The sequence below is a fragment of the Furipterus horrens genome, unplaced genomic scaffold (assembly GCF_987537825.1).
Source record: "Furipterus horrens unplaced genomic scaffold, mFurHor1.1.pri manual_scaffold_6, whole genome shotgun sequence".
Classification (NCBI taxonomy): Eukaryota; Metazoa; Chordata; class Mammalia; order Chiroptera; family Furipteridae; genus Furipterus; species Furipterus horrens.
Window position 1 is genome coordinate 128,706,165 of NW_028327176.1, and position 25,425 is coordinate 128,731,589.

The following is a 25,425-nucleotide window of genomic DNA, read 5'->3' on the forward strand; positions in this document are numbered from 1 at the left end:
CTTGACCTAGATGTTAGAATAAGTTTATACCACTACTAGAAGATACAGAAAACAGCTTTAAGTCATTAATTTTCTTTATAAAATTCTTTTGGCACTTCTGTCATATGACATGGGAAAATCTTTTGATTAGTATACAAATTAAAAAACCATTGATTTCTAAAATCTAAATTTGAGAGAGATTGTTAGTATTGATTCAAGAAGACCAAACTAAAGTAAAACCATTTATGCTAGTCACCTTGGGAGACAAATAAAAATGTATGATAAAAAAACACGCATGTGTAAAATAAACAGAAATTAGTTTTAAATGGTCTAAATACCAAATGTGACTCTTGAGTGTTTTTTGCATTTTTAGTAATAACCAAATGCAGAAAAAGTCACTCAATGTAGTACTCACCCTTCACTTAAGTTCCCAGGTAAGCACAAACATACAAAAAAGAAAACAGTTAACTACTACAGTTCATTTATTTTAAAAATAGGGAATAAGCAAAAGACAAGTTTATATGTGGTCTGGGCCAATTCGGAAAAGAAATCTGACAAGCATAAAATGATTTTTAAAGGGGAGAGAGAAATTATTCTCAGTAAAAGGTAATTAGAAATGTAGCTAAACGTACATAGCTAAAATTTGCAAAATTAGTTTGCAGCGACCACAAGGGGGCGAATTTAGATTTGAAATCAGGGCTAAGGAAACCCACTCAGAAGGCTGCCTCTCTGGTGACTGCAGCGCTGGCAGAGAGCACAAGAGGCAAATGTGGATATGTGCAGTGCAGCGGGAACCAGAGAAGGAAAGCAGGCAGAGCTGACTTTTCACTGATGTGCAGCCCTCACTGCCTAGAGAAGCTCTAACCCTTGGGGACATGCATTCTGTATTTCCTTAGCTAAAGAGGTTCTTCTGCACAGGAGCAGGGACTCTTCTCTCCTCCTTCTCCTTAAATCCTAGGCAACTCACTTGACTTCCCAGATACCCTAATTCAAGGTGGCCCCAGCAACAGCTGGAAGTGAGCATCTTCTATTGTGATTTAATATAGTATTATGGTTTTTTAATTGTCATTTATCTAGGCACAGAAGGCTGATCATCCATGGCCACAGAGAAGCTAGGGCAGACCCTGGATGTGGCAACAAACTTGCTAAAGCCCCTGAGAGGTCCATCATTCCAAAAAACTCTGCCATGACTGCTTAAGAGACTCCTATACTATTGTTTATCACTGAAAATTTAAAACATGCAGTAATTTTATACTAACTTGGAAGAGATGATAGAAAGAACACTTAGCTAATAAAACAAAAAACAAAAAAAGTAACATCAAGACACGAGTCTAGATTCTGGGAGAATGCCAACAGAAGAACGCAAGAAGGAGTTGCATTTTGATAACTGTATCATAAGTAAAATTCATAATCAGCCTATAGCCCTGCAATGATCAGTTCTTAGGCTATCCCTGCTAAGCTCTGTGGTCAATCTAAGTGGCATAAACATAAAGCCAGCATGACCCACAAAGACATTGCAAGCTGATTGTGTACAGAGAGCTTACACTAAGTGTTAAGGTGGAGATAATGAAGTATAAAATAGTCCCTGACCTTAAGAATCTGAAAATCTATTTTAACCACATGTGTAAGGGGGGAATAAAAATGGCCACAACACAGCAATATAGGGCAGTGCATGATTAAGGAAGGTTTCTGGGAGATATCCCTCCCAGGATGTGTGAGATTTACACAGATAGAGATAAGGTGTGGGGGTGGGGGTGCACCCAGGACGAGTGGAATTATCGTCTGTGTAAGGCAAGAAGAATGAAAATCTCTGGGTCTTGTGAACATAGAAGTTTGACACCTGCTAGAGCAAAGAAAGGGAGTAGAATACGGACATTTTTTGCATGCAATGAGGAACAACGGTAAAAAAATCTAAGTGGCCAACACAAAAGTATGAAAATCTAGTAAAACTGTACTTATTACTTCCTGGTTGCTACTCTCTCTATAAAAAAAAATCTCTTAGTAAAATGTCAGCAACATACCATACTAAATGGTTCAAGTGGGGGAGAGTCTGTAGTCTAAAAAACGATACTTGAGGGCTTTGGTTTTTTCCAAAGTGGGGCTGGTTACACAACAGTGCTCAAGGCTGTTTGTGAAATTATGCTTGTTTTCACTCATGCACAATGATGACAGCCTCAGTTTTTGAAGATGAGTAATTCTTTTTCTGCATATTGTGAATCGCTTCTAAGGGCAAAATTTAGTTGGCAAAGGTACAACCAACTAATTTGCTACATTGGTCTGCAGAAAGATTGCCAATACATAGGAAACCCAGAAGAATCACAATAAAGCATGCCCTAAAACAGTAGTAGCGTAAGTTGTACCATGATCAATCTCATTCTTATAAAGAACGATTCTAACATTTTTCATCTTATTTAGAATATACAACTAATGCATACTTGTTTCCAGGTTTCTTTCCTTCTAATGTATTTAGATGCTGCTCAAGGGTCTCCATAAGACTGCTGGGAGCCTACAATAAGAAAGTAAAAATAAATGTCTGCATTGCTTTCTTTCAAAGTTAATACACTGGAACGTCACTGTAACTGTGTATAGCAGATATCTGTGGGGAGATCTCAATAGGTAGGTGAGATAATTTCACCTTAGGCTCTTTTAGTATTTAAATCTTTAAATCCTCTAGAATCTCTGACAGGCTCATCTTACATATACTAACTGCTCCATAGCAAATGGTGTTACAGTGTGGTTTCAGTGTAGAGATTACACTGGATAAATTTTTTCTAAGGTATTACTTATATGCAATAAACGCAATTTAATCAAATTCACCATATGTTTTCATAAGACCACAGTGGAAAAAGAATAGGTATTTGTATTCAAGTCAAAAATATAAATGCCAAAATACAAACTTACAGAAATTTGAAAATACAGTAAAATCTCACTTATCTATGTTTGACTGAAATATTAAGAAAAATTGCTACTATATTAAAAAAAGAGGGGGCGGTAAGTGATAGTTGTGGGGAAAGGTACAACTTTAGTAGTTAACACCAATTAAGATTTTCTTGTTATTGAGCTACTTAATTATATAATAAAGTAACTTTCGCAAATATAATAATGTTATAATTGACTATGTTTATTGGCAGATTTAATATATTTTAAGCATTTTAATAAAAAGTAACTTCTTATAACATTTTAGGCAGTATAAAGTGATGGCATTTTACTGTATATTAAAAAGAGAAATAATAGGTTCATACAAATATTCCACCCCATCTATTCCTCAAGCATCAAAAATTTAATTTTGTCATTCTCAGATCATTTTAACCTAAATTAGACCTTGACAGCAGCATAGGCATTCAAAGAATGACATTTAAAAAATGTAATATATAACTATATTTACAGATGCTTTGAATTCTGATAATTATATTTAAATTAATATGAATTAATTTTGAAGGACTTTAACTCTGCTAACTGTTGAAATAGCTCACATAACTCAAGAAAATTCATATCACTCTAATTTTATATTGTAGCTATAATGACGAATTAAAAAAAATTTTATTTAAAAATTTTAATTTTGAAAGTTCAGGATATTTATTTAATATTCATTTTAATTTCATAAATAAACTCATAAACTGCCTTAACAATTATGTGATTACTGGAAGTGTAAATTACTAAGTAAACATGTAGATTTATAAATACAAATTTCTAAGTGAACAAAATATTAATGTGATCAAAGTGATGAAGGTAAGTTAGAAAGAAACAGTCCTATGAGCATTATCTAAAAAGTTAATGACTATAGTGTAGGAAAAATACAATCTACTGGGGAATATAATAAGTTTAGAAAATTATAAAAATTAGAAGTTTAAAATATAACTCAGGTGAAAGTGGATTGATTTAACAAATACCAATAAACTATAACTAGCAATTGTCTCTAAGTATAAAAAATAAATTTTTAAGAAATAAAGGAAATTTTTCTCTTTAGCAGAAAAAGTCAACTATTAAGTTGTACTAACTTAATAAACAGAATGTATGTTTTAATGTTAAAAGGAAGAAAACAAAAATGAGTTCATAACTTTTTGGTGAATCTATCCCTGATAACTTTAAAATTGTCATAATAATTATTATAGTTTTCATAACAATGGAACCTAGGAGGCCTAGCCATATAACTTTAAACTTTTCATATTTCCAGTTTTTCATTGGGATTACAGTAAGGAACACATGTATCAACCCTTAGAACCTGACTCTACTTAGAAGACTCAGGTCCTCTGAATGTTAAATGCAATGTAAAGAAAATGTGATTTTCTACTAAACCTGTTAAAAAAAAAACAAATGCTATTTACATCACAAAACAGAGAATATATGGTAACAAAAAAAAAAAAAAGGAGGTAATATTTTCTCTCATACCATTACTTAATTAGCTAAACACTAAAACTAAAACCAGAAACATACTTTGCAATTTTATTCTTTTTGCAAAGTTTCTTTACACTTTAAGGAAGAAAAATTTTAAATAAATTAATAGTCACAATGGTCACAATAGAAATCTGACCAAGAACACAGACTACAAAATTGACTTTTGTCTTGAAGGGAAGTTACTTTGCAACACATTACACATAAAATTAAGTTTGGAGCATTTTATCTTAGAGGTTTAAAATGCTTTATCATTTATATTACTTATAAGAACTTGTGAAATCTAATAAAAATAAATTCTTCAAATATATTCAGAAGGAAAAAGGCTGCTTTGATAGTAATGTTTAGGAGTGCAGACACACCAACCAGCCTTCTCCACTCTACCTGTGACACTCCACATATCCTGACATGTAGTAGGCAATAAACAAAATGTCAAATGTCCAAGGAATACAACTTTGAGAATGCCTCTGCTGTTGTAAAGGAATTTAAGATTAACCGAATATAATTAGTAGTATCTTTAGTTGCTTTTTTAAAAAATGCCGAAGTCAATAGACCGATCAGATGCAAACACCAATCCAAAGGACAAGAGTCAGCCTGTGAAAGTTTGTAGATAACAGCAATATATCACGGTTACCGAGTCATCAGTGGGACAGTCTTTAAAAGCAGACTTTTCTTTACCAGCAGTTTTCAGATCAACCAGAATTCCTGACATCAAAACCTAAGATGTTTTTCATAAATGGAAATATTTTAAATTTGGAAGGTGCACACACACACCAAAAGAGAGATTATTTTCAAAATTATTTTCTTGAAACAAATTCATAAATAATTTTAAGTCTAGAATCAAAAAGGAAGCATCTATCTAAAATACCTAAAGTTCACATGCTTTAGATTCTAAAGCATCATTAAGGGGAAGAGGATTGGAAGGCCAGGTGAAAAAGGTGAAGGGATTAAGCAAACCTCCCCCCAAACGAAACAAACAAACAAACTGATAGACACAGACAATAGTATGGTGATTGTCAGAGGGAAAGGGGGCTGGGCATGAAAGAGGGTAAAGCAGGGGAAAAACAGTGATAGAAGACTTGAATTTTGGTGGTGAACAGACAATACAATATACAGATGATGTATTATAGAATTGTACACCTGAAATCTATATAATTTTATTAGCCAATGTCACCCCAATAAATTCAGTTAAAAAAAAAAAGTGGAAAAAAAAGCAACCAAAAGATCATTAAAATTTTTGATCATTAGATCTAAGAAACCATTTGAAAATGCTGAGAAGAAATAGTTCAATCCTGATATACTAACAGAGATTTTGAATGTTTTTTTTTAATTTCATAGCTATGTATAAATAATTTAAATGTATTTATGATGACATTATATGCAAATTTTAAAAGGGCTACAGATGTCCACACTGGTATTTATTATGCACTTTCAAACCTAAAAAATATCCATTAAATTCCTCTCTTCTATCTAGCTGCAGGAAGAATTCTAAACCTTTTTCAGTTACTAGCAGCCTACTACTCCTACTCCCAGTCAACAGGCATTCCTTCTGGTCTCCATCTCCTCTTTAACCCTCCTTCATGTTCGGTGTTTTTGTGTATTGTCATGGCTAGATTTAGTGCCGTAGTGGCCACAGGGAAATCTGGCAGAGAACAGAACCTAATCTTAAAGATGTGTTTTTTTTTTTTTTAATGTTTTTTATTGATTATATTGTTACAACAGTTCCAATTTTCTCCCCCTTGCTCCCCTCCACCCAGCACCCCCCTCCCCCAGCAATCCCCCCCAAGTCCATACCCCTGGTTCGTAAAAATTAACTATCTCCCCCCTCTCAAATATTAGGACCCTTTGTAATCTTGTAAAGGACAATGGGCGAAGGTCTCGTGCTCCTCTAGCTGCTTCAAGCTGGACTTAAAGATGTTTAAACAGAGTCCACAAAGAGCAGTACCTCTGACCCAACTTCAGATTAATTGTGGTCTAACACTGTTTAAAGGATTAACCAGAGAGCAGCTTGGACCTGACTACACTGCCAGAGTGGACAAAATCCCTGCATTAGACCCATGGAAGGGGCTCTAAATAAAAATGAGGGGGTGTGGTTAGCGCTGTTACTCATAATCCCAATTAGTTAATTTATTAAGAAATTTCAGAAGCACAGAATACTCTTGCATTGAGATATAAATATATACTGATGTAATAAACTACAAAAACGTTTTAATGAGGAGGTAATTTTAAAATAAATATTAATAATGAAGTTTGTGTGGTTCTTAAGGTCATAACAAAAGTAGAGGACAGGAGATACCAGATTCTAATGAATTTCTATCACTGAGTAGCTTTTTTCGTAGGCCCAGGGCAATATTTTTACCTTAAGGATTTTATCTTTATTTTTCAAAATGTGGTAACACCCAATATACACCATTATATAAAATATTATGTCTCTGAACTTCTTGAGAGAGATTATATAAATTATAATGAATACTGTAGTATCATTAAAATTAAACACATGTGAAACATTCTTTTGATATACTATAATTTTCTAATTTTAAAAACATAAATGTATTAAGTATTCCTTTAAACCTTTCCTTGTCTTCCTCAGTGTCTGCCCAAACTGAGACCTATTTTCTTATTAACTGAGAGCTTTTCTAACAATATATCTAGTTTCTACTTTATTCTTTGGTGAGCTGTCTATAGAGTTGAATAAAGATGATTTACATTTTTGAAAGCTATTCGACGAGCTAAGTATTTTAATATCCACCTTTTAAGATTAACATGCATTATTTATTTGGGTTATTTTACAAAACTACAATGTAAACTATTATAATTAAATAATTAAAAATAAAAGCACAGTGATTTACTTTGCCTTTATTGGTGCTATAAAATTCATAAATCTATATCCAATAGATTCTTAATAGTGCTTTATGCACACTTAATTTTTAGCTACCTTCAAAATGATATCGATATCTTAATCAGGGATGTACCTGATCATCTTTTCATTTTAGCAAAAATATTTATACTAATATTCTGTCTATTAGAAGGAGCTATTGCCCAATCTTTCAACTGAAAAATATAATGCCATCATGTTCTGAATTGTTCTATGAACTTTATTAATGAAAAATTCTTGGGCCCTGACCAGTGTGGCTCACTTGGTTGAGGTCTCCAGTTCAATTCCAGGTCAGGGTACATGCCTGCGTTGCATGCCAGGTCCCAAGTTGGGATGAGTGGCACATGCGGGATGCAACTGATCAATGTTTCTCTCACACATCAAGGTGTCTCTCCCCCTCTTTCACCTTCCCTTCCCTATCTCTAAAAATGAATAAAAAAAACCTTTAAAAAAAGATTTCTTGGTATTTCATTGGCATTTTAGTTATATACATGCAGAGACCATTACCTTGGGTTTCTCTATTTTAAATAAAAATTTAAAGTTAATATTGTTTTAAAATGGAAACATTTTAAGGAAAGTAAGTTATTAAATGCATTTTAATATAATTAAAAAGTGGGTAACCTTTCATTATGACAATTTTCTTCAATTACAATGAGTTTTTAAATTACAAAGACAGAAAAGTTGTATATTCATTACAGGTAACTAAGACAGCTTTACGCTCTCTCTATCATCTCACTGTCTCTAACTGTAGGACATGTTTGGGATAGGAATTTACCATAACAGAGTGACAAGCTGATTAAATAAAAAACAGTTCCTGCCAATTATGGTAAAGAAGTCCACTATTGTTTTTGCTTACTATATGGTCCCAGAAAAATCACTCATCTGCCACTACTACTTTTTCAAAAAATAATATTTTATATATGGAAATTCCTCAACTTCATAAGAGAGACCAAAATCAGTGTAGTGGAACTATTTCAGAATTCACCCCATTTACATCCCTCCTTCCTACCTGGAACATGCTGAAATCTAGAAGAACAAGCAGGAAGAACAATTCAAATGTTCTGATTATGCCTATGAATATCTTTTCATAGATAAAATACTTCTTTTAACATTATTCAAAGCTTCCTTTTGATTTAAATTCAAGAATGATAAGATGAGCTCAGTAATTAAATTCAGTTGCCTTTAAAGAAGAAACTATGTTTATAAGGGCAGGAAAATCTTCATATTACCTCTAGAAATATATGCAATAGCTAGAAAAAATATGTTAGAATAATTTCCAAGAAAGGTTGTTGACCTAAACTTAAAATGCATTAAATACTTAAAAGACTATGATCTAGCTAAAACTTTTATGAAAAATTATGGAATAATAATTTCATGTACACTGAATCTTCCACTCAGAGATTCACTTACCTGTGTGAGGTCAGGAATATCACCTTTATCAATGCCAACTTGCTGTGGATTAAAAAAAATAAAAAGTAACTTAATGGGAATTTTTAAAACTTAATTTCTCTTAATTTAATTGATGGTCAGCATAGAATTAGTTAAAACTATCAAACATGGTATAGAATCATTAGATATATTAATTTTATATTATTTTATTATAAAATTTGGAATATAAATATTGAGTTAAAATGGTTTAGTAAAAAAGAACCTATGAATTACATATGTGATGATTAAATCAACAAAATCCGTTTAAGTAATAGAAAATATTTTAAACTTTATTTTTATTGTTTCCACAATTATAGTTGTCCACATTTTCCCCTTTGCCCACCTCTACCTAGCGCTCCACCCCCTCCTTCCCTCAGGCCATCACCACACTGTTGTCTGTGTCTGTTTTGAGCATATGTTCTTTGTGTATTTTTCAATTCAATATAATATAGTAATGATTTCATTAATATACTTAGAAAGACTTCCGGCCAAGATGGAGGCATAGACTGACATGCTGCATCTCCCTCCACAACTAAGAAGGAATACAGCTACCTCAAAACTAGAAACAACCAGAAGTTCCAGAAAATCAAAGTGCATGGAAGTCCAGCAAACAAGGATATAAAGAAGAAATACTCATCCAGACAGGTAGAAGGGGTGGAGCCTGGGCGGAAAGGACACAGTGTGGTGGTGGCAGCAGTGGCAACAGCAGCAGGTCGGCAAAAAGTGCAGTCACACATTTTAAAAGTCAGGAGGGACATCTGGGGAGCGTTCCCAGCTCTTCACCAGGGCAGCTCACTGTCCCAGCTCTGGGGAAAATCAAACCCCAATGTTTCTGACTGTGCAAACCAGTAGGGATTGAGATGGAAGCAGAAACTGCTGGTCTCTCAGCAGAGTCTGCTTGTTTAAAGGGCCCCCATGGACCTAGAACATCCGCAGACCCATCCACTCTGGGAACGACGGCCAGGGTAGCTGCTAGAGGGGTGCCAGTCTGGTGTGGAAGTGGGAGAAGTGCCTGGAAAAGGGGCAAGTGCTAGGCAAGGGGCATTGTTCCCTCTCAGACCCCTCCCCCGTATACAGCACCACAACGTGGTGAAACAGGTCACCCATTACTGATGAATCCCTAAGGCTCCACCCCTTACATGTAGTAAGAACAACAGCTCTGCCTGGGACATGGAAGCAAACAAACACAGGAGACTTCTGGCCAAGATGGAGGCCTAGACTGACATGCTCCATCTCCCTCCACAAATAAGAAGGAATACAACTACCGCAAAACCAGAAATAACCAGAAGTTCCAGAAAATAAATGGAAGTCCAACGTATGAAATTATAAAGAAATGGTGTTTATCCGGATAGGTAGGAGGGGCGAAGCCGGGGAGAAGAGGTCAAGCTATGCTGTCCGAGGCAGCAGCAGTGATGGTGGCATGACAGCGGTAAGCACAGACACCCATATTTAAGGGGAGGTGAGAAGCACCTGGGAGCACCCCCGGCTGCAGGCCAGACCCGTCAGCTTGTGATTCCAAAGCCGGGAAAGGCAGACCCCCATTGCCTTGGACTGTGAGGCCTGGTGGGGGTGGGGGTGGAGGAGGAGGCTCCCAGTCTCTCAGGGAAGATTGAATAGCAGGAATCCATCTTGGACCCCCACCCCCGCAGAAAACGTCCAGTTGTGATGAGTGCACAGGGCTCTGCCCCTTATAGCATAGGAGGTGTGACAGCCCTGCCCAGGAAGCAAAGGTAAACACAAAACTGTCAGGATGGCACAGATCATGATAGAGATCCCAGTTAAGCAGCTGACCAGACAGCAAATTTCTAATCTAATGAAGCAGCAGATAGGAAATCTTTCTGAGGCACAGTTCAGAGCTTTGATTATAAAAGTGCTTACAGACCTAACAGCAGATCTTAAACAAGACAGGGAAGGAATGAAGGCTAGTCCAGCTGAAATGAACAAAACACATACGAAACTAGTGGTGAGGACAAGAAAACCAGGGATCAAATCAACAAATCGGAACATAGGGAAGGAACAGTCAACGAGTGCAGAAAGACGAAATGAGAAGTGAGGAAAATGAGGAGAGGCTCAGAAACTTATCAAACAGCTATAAGTTGGCCAACATCTGAATCATAGGGTTGCCAGAAGGTGAAGAAGAACTAGAAATTGAAAAATTATGTGAACTTGGGGAAGGAAATAGACTTACAGGTCCAGGAAGCACAGAGAGTTCCAAAGCAAATTGACCTAGGGAGAACCACACCAAGACACATTATAATCAAAATGTCAAAAATTAAGGATGAAGAGAGAATCTTAAAAGCAGCAGGAGAGAAGAAAAGAACTACATACAAAGGGGTCCCAATAAGACTGTCAGCTGATTTCTCAAAGGAGATTCTGCAGGCAAAAAGGGACTGGCAAGAAATATTCAAAGTAGTGAAAAGCAAAAACCTACAACCACAATTACTCTATCCAGCGAAGCTGTTATTCAGAATAAAAGGGCATAGAAAGTGATTCCAGGACAAAGTAAAACTGAAGGAGTTCATCAGATCCAAACCACTGTTATATGAAATGTTAAAGGGACTTGTTTAGGAGAAAGAGGATCAAAACTATGAACATTAAAATGAAAACTGTATCACAACAACCAACAACAGAAGCCAGGGAACTGAAACAAAGGCAAACTAAGTAGGCAACGAGAGTATGAAAACAATTATAGGTATGGGGAACATTACTGGGGGAGTTCAGCAGGGAGAGGGAAGGGGGCGAAAAGGAGGAATACACTACAGGAATTAAGAAGCATAGTAGGAGGGAGAGGAGTAGATAGGAAGATGTTGAGAAGAACTATATGCACAAACAATGGGCATGGACTGGGGGTGGGGAACTGGAGGGAGGGGTGTCACTGGGTGGAGAGAAACGAAGAGAAAAGAAAAATTGTTTAGACTAAATTTAAATTGTTAATTATGCCTAGTAAGTCCTCTGCACAGAGAATGTTCTCTTATTTTTAAAAACATTTTTAGTTAAAAAATTTTTAATTTAATTAATTTAAACACCCCCCCCCCCAAAAAAGAAAACAGTTCACCCATTTCTCCCACCCCACCACCCATGTCTTTCAATGACCAATCTAATCTGTTCTCTGTACCCATGAGCTTGGACTTTTCTTTTTTTCTTTTTTCTTTTTTTAGATTCCACACATAAGAGAAATTGAATGGAATTGCTTTCTCTGACCTATTTCTTTTTGCATAATGTCCTCGAGGTTCATCTATCTCCTCAAAAATAGCAAGATTTCATTCATTTTTATGTTTGAATAATAGTTCTCTGAATTTGTATATATTATATGCATGTGTGTTTGTACACTATTTATTCATCCATTGATGGACACTTAGGTTGTTCCTACATCTTGATTAATATAAATATAATGGTGTGATGAACATGGAGTACATATATGTTATCATTAGTGTTTCATTTATTTTGGATAAATACTCAGAAGTGGCATTTCTGGATCCGACAGGAATTCTATTTTTAATTTTTGGGGGGACCTCCATAATTTTTTCCCATGGTGGTTGCATCAATTTACATTCCAAGTAACAGCACACAACGTTTCCCTTGTCTGCCAATACCTGCCAATACTTGTTATTTCTTCTCATTTTGAAAAAAGCCATTCTAACATGTGTGAGGTGATATCTCATTGTGGTTTTGATTTGCATTCCCTAATAATTAATGGTATATAGCATCTGTTTATGTACCTGTTGGCAAACAGTATGTCTTATTTGGAAAAATGTCTATTGAGATCTTTTGCCCATTTTTAATCAAACTGTTTGTTTTTTTGCTACTGAGTTGTATGAGTTTTTTATGTTTGGATATTAACCCCATATCAGACACATGATTTGCAATTATTTTCTCCCATTTGGTAGGCTGCCTTTTTGTTTTGCTATTTCCTTTTCTGTGAAGAAACATTAGTTTGATGTACTCCCACTTGTTTATTTTTGCTTTTTTTGCTTTTTCTTTGGGGATTAGATTTAAATTATCATCAACAAGACATGTCAGAGAGATTACCACTTATGTTTTCTTTTAGACATTTTATGGTTTCAAGTCTCATAGTAAAGCCTTTAATCCATTTTTGAGATGATCTTTGTGTATGGTGTAAGACAGTGGTCCAATTTTCCCAACACCATTTATTAAAAAGACTGTCATTTCCACATTATGTATTCTTGGTTTCTTTGTCATAAATTAATGACCATATATGTGTGGGTTTATATCTGGATGTTCTATTCTGTTCTGCTGGTCTGTGTGTCTTTTTTTATAATAATACCATACTGTTTTAGTTACCATAGTTTAGTAATACTGTTTGAAATCAGGGAGTATGATGTCTTGACTTTTTTTGTTCTTTATCAAGATTTTTTTACTATTTGGGGTCTTTTTTGGTTCCATATAGATTTTAGGATTGTTCTCTTTATTTCTGTGAAAATGCCACTTGCATTTTGATGGGATTATGAATCTGTGTATTGCTTTGGATAGTATGAACATTTTAATAATATTAATTCTTCCAATACATGAGCATGAAATATCTTTTATCTTATTTCTGTTTTCTTCAATTTCTTTCATTAATGTCTTGTAGTTTTCAATATACAGGTCTTTCACCTCCTTGGTTAAATTTATTCCTAGGCATTTTATTCTTTTTGATGCAATTGTAAATAAGATTATTATCTTAATTTCTCTTCCTGGTAAGTTCATTGTTAGTGTGTAAAGAAATGCAGCAGAATTTTGTGTATTGATGTTGTGTTCTGCAACATTACTGAATGTGTTTATTAGTTTTAATAATTTTCATGTAGCCTTTGGGTTCTCTCTCTATAATATTGTCACCTGGGAACAGTAATACTTTTGCTTCTTCCTTTCCAACTTGAATGACTGTTGCTTCTCTGTATTGCATAATTGCTCTATCCAACATTATGTTAAATAAAAGTGGAAAAAGTGGCTATCCTTATCTTTTTCCTGATCTTAGAGAAAAAGCTTTCAGTTTTCACAACTGAGTATGATGTTAGCTGTGGGCTTATCATATATGGCCTTTATTATAGTTGAGATACATTCCTTCCATACCTGCTTTATTGAGAAAATTTTTATATCAAAAACGGGATGTTGAATTTTGTTTTTTCTGCATCTATTGAAATATGATTTTTATCCTTCCTTTTGTTAATGTGGTGTATCACATTGACTGATTTGCAGATGTTGAGTCATCCTTGCATCCACAGAATTTGATCATGGTGTATGTCCTTTTATATATTATTGAATTCAGCATGCTAATATTTTGTTGAGGATTTCTACATCTATGATCATCAGGGATATTGGCCTATAATTTTCTCTTCTTGTGGCATCCTTATCTGGTTTTAGTATCAGGGTAATGCTAGCATTGTATAGTGTGTTTGGGAAAATTCCTTCCTGTTCTATTTTTTGGAGGATTTTGAGAAGTATTAATTTTTCTTTGAATATTTGTTAGAATTCACCAGTGAAGCTATTTGGTTTTGAACTTTTGTTTGTTGGGAAGTTTTTGATTATTAATTCAATCTCCTTGCTAGTATTAAGTCTGTTCATATTTTCTATTTCAAATCATAATTCAGTTTGTAGGTAGTATATTTCCAGTAATTTACCTTTCTTCTAGGTTGTCCTATTTGTTGGCATATAATTCTTTATAAGAATTATATATTAGTGTCTTTTGTATTTCTGTATTATCAATTGTAACATCTCTTTCATTTCTGTTTATCTATTTGAATCCTCTCGCTTTTTTCCTTGGTAAATCTAGCTAAAGTTTTGTCAATTTTGTTTATATTTTTAAGATGGAGCTTAGTTTTGCTTATCTTTTCTATTGTCTTTTAAGTCTCTACTTCATTTATTTCTGTTCTAATCTTTATTATTTCATTCTAACTTTGTGTTTTGTTTTTCTTTTTCTAGTTCCTTGAGGTGTAAAGTAGGTTATTTGAGACTTGGTTCTTGTTTCTTGAAGTAGGCATTCATCACTATGAACTGCTTTTTCTGCATACCATGAATATGTTATATTTTCATGTTTGTTTGCCTCATTGTGTTTTTTTATTTCTTTTTTGATTTATCCTTTGACTCATTGGTTGTCAGTACCATGTTGTTTAATCTCCACATATTTGTGAATTTTCCAGTTTTCTTCATGCAATTTATTTCTAGTTTCATACCATTATGGTCATAAAATATACTTGATATTATTCCAATCCTTTTAAATTTATTGACTCATTTTATCTTAGAAAATGTTGCATGTGTAGTTGAGAACAATGTATATTCTGTTGCTTTTGGATGAACTTTTTGTAGCATTGTTATCAATTTAAAATGGTTTGGACTATTACAGATATAAGTTGTAATATGTAAGTTTCATGGTAACCACAAAGGAAAAACCTACAGTAAAGTCATAAAAGATAGAGAGAAGGAAATCTAAGCATACCACTAAAGAAAGTCATCAAAGCACAAAGAAAGACAACCAGAGAAGAAAGGAACAGAGAGGAAGTATAAAAACAGCTAGAAAACATTTAACAAAATGGCAATACGCTTCTACTTATCAACAATTACTTTATATGTAAATGAAGTAATTTCTCCAATCAAAAGACACAGAGTGATTGAATGGATAAAACACAAGATCCACCTATTTGCTGACTACAAGAGACACATTTTAGATGTAAAGACACACACAGATTCAAAGTGAAGGATGGAAAAAGATATTCCATGCAAATGGAAACCAAAAGAAAGCAGGAAGCTATACTTCTATTAGACAAAATAAACTTTAAAGCAAAGACTGGAATAAGAGACAAAGAAGGGTATTGCATAAGGATAAAGAGGTCAATCTAACAAGAGGATATAACATTTGTGAATATTTATTCACCTTACATAAGAGCACCTAAATGTATACAAAGCAAATATTAAAATATAATAGGGAGAAGTAGACAGCAATACAATAATAATAGGGGACATTAATACCCCACTTACATCAAGGAATAGATCATTCAGACAGAAAATTAATAAACATAGCCTTAAAGGGCATGCTACATCAGATGAACCTAACAGACATTTATAGACATTCCAGCCAAAAGCAACAGAATGCACATTTAGCTTTCATAACTTGCTCAGGATGTATTTTCACTCCTCTTACAGAGAAAACCATTTTGTTAGTTTCTTTTGTATCTTTCCAGTGTCTTTATGCATATCCCCCCCAAAATGTGACCTACATAAATATTTATATCACTCATTATTGTACAATAATAGCATATTATATACACTGAGCTTCTGTTTTTCATTTAAAAGTTTATCCTAGCTCTATATCTATATTAATACAGAGTTTCCTCATTTTTTAAACAGCTACCTTGTCCTGTAATTTAACAAATCACCTCTTAAAAGACATTGGAGCTGATTCTAATCTTTTGCCATTGCAAGCAATGCTGCACACAATATTTTGTACCTATGTGAACTCATCTTTAGAATACATTTGTAGATGTGAAATTACTGGGTAAAAGCATATAGGAATTTTTAACTTGAGTATGTTGGGAAAGGAAGTGGTGGAAAAAGGAGCAGAAAAAAAAGAGCATACAAGTGTGCAAATACAGGAATATATTAATAAAGGTAAATCAATGAAGAGCATATAGATAGATGTTCACCTGTACTACTTTATCAACTCTTTTGTAGATTTGAAAATTTCAAAATAAAAGTTGGCAAAAATGAAAATTATAACTTCAATTATCTCAATTTATATAAATGATAGAATTGAGCTTCAAAGAAACAAAGAGGCTTAAACCGAAGTCTCTCTGAGAAATGAAGAGCTTTGATTTTGCTAATGGAAATGTAGAAGCAAATATACAAAGCATAAATGTTGGATTCCTATAAAGACAGTAAGGCAAACAGGAGACTGGAAAATCCACTTGTGGGTCAAGTGCTGACCTAACTTCTTTCCTCTGCCTTCTCTATGTCTAGATTAGCCTGGGCACTGTTGATATTTTAGGATGATAATTCATTGTTGGGGGCTGTCTTGTGCACTGTGGGGTATTAGCAGTATCATTGGTCTCCAGCCGCTTGATGCCAATAGCCCTCTCCCTTTTCCTCTAACCATTGATGTAAGTGGGGTATTAAAGACCTCTATTATTATTTTGTTGCTCTCTATTTGGTTGTGACAAGCAAAAATGTTTCCAGACATTGTCTTCTTTGAAGGAAGGGGGAGCAAAATTGCCCGCGTGGAGCATCATTAGTGTACAGAGCATTGACCCTCATCCCTCTAGATCAGCATATGCCAGAGATTCCTCCCCAAAATACAGATTTTTAACTAGACTCTGGCTCTAAGGAAGTTATGTTGCTTCCCTAAACTCACTTACATTGTTACAAATTATGGAAATTATAAACTAAGGCAACTTCATTCCATTTCTTTTCATATTTTAATACCTCTTTAATGAGCCATTAAAATGTTAATATAAATGAAGCCAGTGTTTTTGAAATTGAAGTATTATGGATCCCTAATATAAGAATCACTTTGCTAAAAGGTGATGTGTTTCTACTGAATGGATAATTCTGTTAAAGACAAAATTTAGAAATTCTTCCTTGACATTGTTAATTTTACTATCCTGACCTTGGAAGATTGAGGTGAAGTGTGACTGTACTACAGAAATCTCATTCTTTGCTGTCTGCAAATATGCTGGGAGACATAACTCCTACGACTTGGTATCTACCTTGCAATAGCTAACTAAGAATAACTTGGTTCTATAAAAAGGAAGTGTCTTTAGTAGAAATTCCTGTTACGTGTAAAACAACTGTTTTACAAAGTTTCAGTTTTTGTTTTAGGAATCTTCAGTACAGTCAACCTTCTGTATCCACAGGTTCCATACCCATGGATTCAACTAACCATAGGTCAAAAATATTTGAAAACAAATGCTATGTTGCTGCTGATGTGTACTATGTAGTTAGGCCTCTAATTGTGGTGTCTTTACTGAGCCTATACATGCTCTCTTTTCTTGTCATTATTCCCTAAACAATACAACATAACAACTATTTACATAACATTTACATTGAATTAGATATAAGTAATCTAGAGATGATTTAAAATATATGGGAAGATGTGCTTAGTTTATATGCAAATACAATGCTATTTTATATTAGGGGACTTGAGTATCTGTGAATTTGGGTATCCAGAAAGGGTCCTGGAATCAATCCCCTGCAGATACCCAGGAATGACTGTATAAACATATAAAACATGGTAAGTTTTCTGCACTTTAAGTAATTCTTCTGGGAAATTTGAATATTCCCATATAAATTATTCTAGTACTCTACATTTCTTTTCATAAGACAAACAACTGCCCTGGCCAGTGTGGCTCAGTTGGTTGGGCATTTCTTGAATACCAAAAGGTTGCCAGTTTGATTCCCAGGTTAGAGCACATGCCTGGGTTGCAGGTTCAGTCCCTGGTTAGGGTACATACTAAAGGCAACCAAATGATGTTTCTCTCCCTTTCTTTCTCCCTCCCTTCCCCTCTCTCTAAAAAATAAAAATGTTATAAAGCCTCAAAAAATAAATGAAATTTGAAATTACATTTAAAAAACATGATGAACAACTTATTGGTAACATTTAGCAAATACCCAATGTAGTTGCATTTTTAAAAATGACATTCTGGGAGTCTTCTACACACTCTTTAGGCAAATGGTACTAACCACAGGATAGCTATTGATATGAGTCCAAAGATATATATACCACATGAGTACTAATTGGAAGAGAAAGCTTTGTACACTTGTCAAAATATTTCCATATTAACCAGTCATAAACATACTGTTACACACTGATATTTAAACAATTAGTGCTGAAATTATGAACAGTATAATTTAAGTGTGAAAGAAAACAAAAATGGTTATGGTTATCCATAAAAGTTTACTGTTCATTCTGTTAAAATAATTTTATAAATTAGTATCTACACTATAAAACATTAATCATACTTAAATAAAAGTAAAATATTTATTATTCAGTTAAAAACAGGCTCTCAAAGTGATGTCTAATTTCTGTACCTGTCATTCACAACAGCCTCAATTGGGCCTAATATCAGTAGACACAAAATCAAATTTTACATATACAAATAGAAGGAACTGATAAATAAGTACTCCTTTTCTCATGGAGACCTTGAGCTGAGCCTTATTAAGCTGATTAGATAAATGTATACTACAGACTGTCACATGTCCCACAAATGGGAAAAGTGGGAAGCATGTGCACCAGGAATTAGTGGAACAATGAAATAATCTTCTGCTCTGGGTACTTAGGCAAAATTGTATGTCCACAAAAAGAAATTAGGCAAATTTACTAATTATATTGATAATTATGGTTAAAACATGGGAAAAATCATATAAAATTTAAAACATAAAATCTGTACAGCAGCAAAAGTAAGTTTCAAGCAATTCTATCCTTTTTTAAAGACCACCAACATGAGAACATGCTTTAATATATATGTAATTTATAAAAGTTGACCTTTACCTCTTGTTTCCCATGCTATATAAATAATATTTTTATTCTGATTATAAACTGTAAGGCTCAAAGTGAAGAAAAAGCATTTTACAATGTTATTTTCATCTCAGAATTTGAATTTGACAATTATTATTCCTGTGAATAAATGAGATTTGATATATAACACATGGACTAGAGTGTTTTTGACACTGTGTATATAAAATGCTTGTGCTATATTCTCAAAATTGCAAAAATTAAAAAAACATGTTATGAATGGCCCACATTCGTGGCATTGTATGCTTGGTTGCTGAGCTTCAGGAACCCTCGCTCACAGCACTCCAGCTGGTCCTAGCAACCAGTTTGTTGACATGTAAAATAAAAACCCATCTTACCAAAGGACAATTATAACAATGTCATAATTTCCAATATCAGTATGAATCAATAATTGGATTTTGTCAGAGAAAACACCAACTTACAGATAACCGCAGGAACATCAACTATACAGTTACAAAGTTATTCTAAGTATAAAAATAATCCCATAAGAAACAATTTATAAACTTTATAAAATTAATTCTACTGTTTTATATTTTTCATTGTGTTTAAACCACTAATGAGGTAAGAAAGTTCAGATTTTATGATTTATCATTTTTACTCTAAGAACATTGGACGAACATTTCTGAGGATTTTGTTTTAGGGTTTAATAAAAAGAAAGCACTTTCATACAATCAAAGATAGCCATTAGGTGAAATGGAGGAAGAGACCACCTTGCAAGGCAGTACATAAGCTGATATCCATGAAAGCCTTATGTGCACACAGAACGATCATCTGTTTGGGATAAGGAGTGCAGAGTACAGCTCTGAATGAAAAGACAGATGAGGTGACTTCTAAGGCCACTTTCAACCATATTGCTCTGTGACAGTGGCAGTGTGTCAGGCTAGATTATGAATTTTATCATTTACTCCAGACATGTGAGCTAATGTTTTAAAAATATATTCCCAACAAAGCTTAATATTACATACCTCTGCAACTTTGAGAAATTCAGATACTCGCGTCATTCTAGTTAAAAATCGTTTGTAAATTTCTAGAGCATCTTTACATTGTCCTTTCTTCATTTCAAAAAACTTTTCTAGAAGAGATAGAAAACAATTTTAAAGAGTATTATATTCAATTTTATTATAAGCTTATATTAATATTATCACTTAAAACTGAAATTAATGGCTCTGGCCTGGTAGCTGGTGTCTGGTTTGATCCCCGGTCAGAGCACATACAAGAACCAACCAACTAATGTATAAATGTATAAGTAAGTGAAACAACTTAATGTTTCTCTCTTTCTCTCTCCCCCTTCCTCTCTCTAAAATAAAAAAAAAATAAATTGAAATTAATGTTTGACTCAAAACACTTAGCACTAAAGTCTGTAAGAGATATTAATGCACCTAAACAAGGAGACCTGAGTAGTTTTAAAAAGTGTTATGTCTCACATGGAACAATGTTAATAATGAAACTACAGTTAAAGTAGAAGAACGTATGAATTATTGTGATAGGTTAAATTCATGTATCCAAGTTCTCTGTTTTGGAAAACAGCATCAAATTATTTGTGATAACAATCTCTAAAGTTATGACTGCATTTAACAGCATCTTTATTTTCTTACAAGCCCACTATAAACACATTATTTACATATCATAAAGCAATAACCTATAAAATTCCATGAATTCAAGAATTCTCTAAAATTTCTACAATCTGTGTAAATTGAAACTATTATTGGTTGTAAATTATTTCTTTCAAACAATATAATGTATTTTTTATTTATAAAATAGTGAAGTTTTGTGTAAAACATTTGGTTTACCAAACTCTTCATGACTTCTAGTCTATAATCATATCCTCTTTCTCAACTTGTAGCTCTCTAGACAGAAAAACAGGATTTTGCTATTCTCTTCACAGTCATTAAGGCAGTATAGCTCCATTACAACTACAGCATGAGAGTGTATTTTCTCCATACTGTTTTGAAGAAAACTAGTATGTTATCAGTGTTTTTGCCAGCCGTCCCGTCAATAATTACTGACATTGCACATGGAGACGTGGTAGGCCATCATCTACAATAACTCCCGGCAATGCTGGAGCATACCGGATGGCTCAGTGTCATCATTAGTTTATATCTGCACATGGCTAAACACATCTACTTTTATATTCTCTCAAACATATTTTTCATTTTCTCAAGAAAGGTTAGTAATATATAATTACACAAAGAACTAATTATTAAGGGTAGCTACTCATTATCTTCTGTTGACAGTCTTTTCGTAATTTTACTTTTAGCATGGACCACCCCTGCAGGGTATTCAAGGGAAGCAAAAGGATCAAGAAAATAAACACATACTGTTTTCTACTTGTTAAGATTTGAGAGAGGTGAGCTTTTTAAAAAATGGCCAAAGCTAAGGATATTTTCTTTATCCACACTATCTTCTTTTTTAATGCTATAGATAAAATCATGTGCTATGAGGAAACAAGTCTTTTTCAGCTTAAACTTTTGAAAATAAGAATTTGGCCTTGGCTGGTGTGGCTCAGTGGATTCGGTGCCAGCCTGTGAACCAAAGGGTCACTGGTTTGATTCCCAATCAGGGCACATGACTGGGTTGGGGTTAGGTCCCCAGGGGACATGCGAGACGCAACCACACATTGATGTTTCTCTCCCTTTCTCTCTCCCTTCCCTTCTAAAAATAAATTTTAAAAAGCTGTAAAGAAAAATAAAATAAGGACTTATTCTGGTAAAACATACCTTTCTTTTTTCCTTTCTATACAATCTTCACATAAACAATTTCTTTCAAATATATAAATTACTTTTCTTTATTATAATCTATTTATTTGCATCAGATATTCAGCAATAATACAAAAAGAGAAACTGAATAATCTCAGTTTCCTTTTAAAACCAATGCATCATAATTTTAAGCTAATTCTTTCTCTCCCCCTTTGGATGCCTTTTTAGATTGTATCTGTCATGGTAATTTAGGATTCAGCAACAGAAGAGATTCAATCATTATGGCTTTAGGTCATAATCTCATAACCATTTCTCTAACAGTGATAATAACACCAAAAGACAACATGCACTGATACATGTGAAGCTGTGAGGTTCCCTTGTCCACTTAGAGAGCAAAGCAGGTCCTAGAGAAATGAATACTTTTAACAGAGGGCATGTATCACCCAGAAATGAACCTCTACCTTTCTTTCATACTAAAGATAACATACATTGATTTTTAGTATTTAAAATGATCAAATTTAACATTCATAACATGAATCTTTATAAAGTATTGGTAAATTCTCATCATGTCTGTATTAACTTTCACAGAATAACTCTCCTAGGAAAGGAGCCACAGGAAAAGAAATCTCATTCCTGAAAGGCAAACCGAGACTTTGCACATGGACTACTACTAATGACCATCAGTCAGTAAGGGAAGCATCTTCGAACTTCAACATCAGAGGTTCAGTATGGCGGCAAAATGTTTGTGAAGGTTTGTGCCACCAACATTAGAGGCAGAGAATTGGTTATGAAGACCTTGATTAAAACTAACCCATAATATATTTATAAAATTAATTCCTAGTATTATCTAGTAAACAAAAAACATACCTGTCTCAAAACACTTAGGATACTAAGTGTGCTTATATTCTACAGTTACTTTTACAAGAGCAATGAAGACCACTCCAACCAGAATGTCGTCAGGTAAGAATATATACCTCTATCACTTAAGAGTCAGGCCTTTAAAAAAAAGTTTTATTGCATTTTTTTCTATTACCATTTAGTCCCCTTCTTTAAAATGAAAATGTATAACTCTCCTCCTTTTCTTCTCCTAATCGTAGCCTATAGACTATTTTTTCAAATTAAATGAAATAAAAATATGTACTGAATGGTTATTTTAATATGAAGAAAAATGCATTCTTTCTATAATCTATCTGTGAATTCAACATAAAGAGAAAGTACAGCAGCATTTAAGTAGCTGTTCAAGACAAGAATAGAGGAGAATCACATGGCTTAACATGTTTAATCATTAGATGAATTGTAGAGGCAATATAGCCAATGTTCTTGAAGCATAAGTGGGAATGAAACAAGGGTACACTGTGAGAGAGTATAAAAATGAATCAACTGGGTATGGATTTGAGTAAGATGAGCACCTCAAAGATAATTGAGGTTTTAGATTTAAAGGACTAATTATATATAAACAGAAATAAGATTAGGAAGGGTAAATTCAAGAGTTCGGTTATAGGTAATGTTGAGTTGTAGGTAAGAACACAATATCTAAATTTAATGTCTACAAAAAGACATGCAAAACTAAAGTTCAGAATAAAGGTAAGAACTGACATAATAGATTTGGGACTCATTGTAATGGAGATGATAGGTTTTCCAGTTAAGAACATGCAGAAACAACAGAATGGTAGATGGCTAGAAAGGAACTTTAGCAAAAGCTCACATTTATGAGGGGTAAGGTAGAATAAGATCAACCAGCAAAAAAGAATGGGAAAATCTGTCTTCTTTGGCTTACTGATAAACTCTCCCACCAGAAATCAAGGTAATATGGTTTGAACTGCATATTACAGGCAGGAATCTTTCCCCACTAAAGGCAAAATCTATAAGAGCCCTGCATTCGATGTTGGGCTTGTCTTACCCAACCCGCATTCTATCATTTTCTAGACTCATGAGAAGCCAGGATTCTGGATGCAAATTTAGTTCTGCAAATTAAACCTGTGGGAGGTTGAGAAGGTGAAACTGAGGTAAAGCCATGTTTCCTGTGCCTTTTCACCTGTTTCTTACAAGTGATTAAATCCTAGAAGTCGGAGCTTTTCTTTCAGCAGCATTGCACTGCCTACCATCCAACTTAGGGGTTTGAGGAGTCATTGTTATGATTGCAGCCACCTGATAAGATGCCCTATTTCCTATATTATAGTTTCAAGAGTCTGTTCTCCAGCTCCCTAGGATTGCAAGGCAGTCGAGGTGGTGGCAGTAGCTACTTGCTTTCAGCATACCTTAGAGTGGTGGCCTCAGCAGCAGCTTCCCTAGGAATAAGAACTTACTATTTCAGTAGTCCTCTCAGCAGGCCAAGCCCAGAACCAGTTCCTGCAGGCTTCCAATAATTACATAAGTACCTAATTTTCTGTATTAAATCCCCTTTCATTTACAACCTGCAAGATGCTTTTTGTTTCTTGAATAGATACACCATTTAGTACCTGAAGTGGCTGTAGAAATCAGACCCTCAAAAATGTTGGAGATGGGAATCTGGGATTAGATGTGCAACCTGATTGGATTTGATGGCAGTGATGGCCTCCTGCAACTATTGGAAAATTGAATTCTTATTGTCTATGCTGCGTAGGAGCAAATTAATAACTTCAATGATCACCTGTGGTTTTCTGAAATGAGCAACCAGAATTAAGCTTATCAGACCAAGTAGCTCCTGGGATAGAGAACCATTATGGGAACAAGGCAAACAGAACCATGGGGTGGGTGGCTGCTCCTGACTCCCCTAAGAAGCTTAAAAATGAAAATGACAACACAGAATTTTTAATTATTGGCTCCAGGTTCCCTTCAGACAGTGGTACTTCAAGCTGGCCTAAAATAATCTTATCTCTTGCAGACACACAGCTGTCATAGCTGCAAGTCAGGTAAAAGCCTAATCTTGTGAGTTGCTAAACTATACCATATGTAGTAAAATTAAATTTCCAGCCTCACCATGGTGTCCTCTGTGAAAGTTAGAGCATTTATTGTGAAAGAAAAAACAAAAACAAAAAACAGACGGTTAACCTAGATTCAAACCAAAATGAGTTGCCCTTTCTGGAAAAAGCTTTTCCCTTTTATTCTGAAGAAGCTGGTCCTGCCTTGCTTAGAAATCTTGTAATCAATTCACTTTCCATCAGGGAATGATAATCTCCTCATACGCTATCCCTCTACTTCTTTCCCCTTCCCTTGCCAACTGCCTCACTACCTAGAATGAGATTAGAATCCAGCAATTTCAGTACACCCAAGAAAGACAGCACGAAACCTGACCCAGGAGGAAAAAATGCACATGCTAAAAGAAATGTAAGATTTTGTAAATTTATGTTGGCAGTAGGATCACCAGACAAATGTAAGACACCAAAATAAATTTAAATTGTAAATAACAAATAACTTTTAGCATGAGCATGTCTCAAATATTGCATGGTATTTATTAATACAAAGAGTAATTTGTATTGATCTGAATACTAATTAATTGGGCACCTTGAATTTTTCCCACCTGAATCTGTCCATCCTAATCAACAAAAACCTAGAGAATTGGAATGAATTTTAAA

General features: G+C 34.2%; 1 protein-coding gene across 1 annotated transcript in view; it reads right to left on the minus strand.

Annotated features, from left to right (window-relative positions):
* The window catches only part of SNAP91 (synaptosome associated protein 91), a 136,522-nt gene that overhangs the window by 63,974 nt on the left and 47,123 nt on the right, over positions 1-25,425 (minus strand). Inside the window, exons 8-11 of the mRNA XM_090279625.1 lie at positions 20,141-20,247; positions 8,657-8,698; positions 2,415-2,485; positions 395-400 (exon numbers count right to left, since the gene is read on the minus strand). Coding sequence (XP_090135751.1) covers positions 395-400; positions 2,415-2,485; positions 8,657-8,698; positions 20,141-20,247 — 226 coding nt within the window. The remainder of the gene's footprint in view (positions 1-394; positions 401-2,414; positions 2,486-8,656; positions 8,699-20,140; positions 20,248-25,425) is intronic.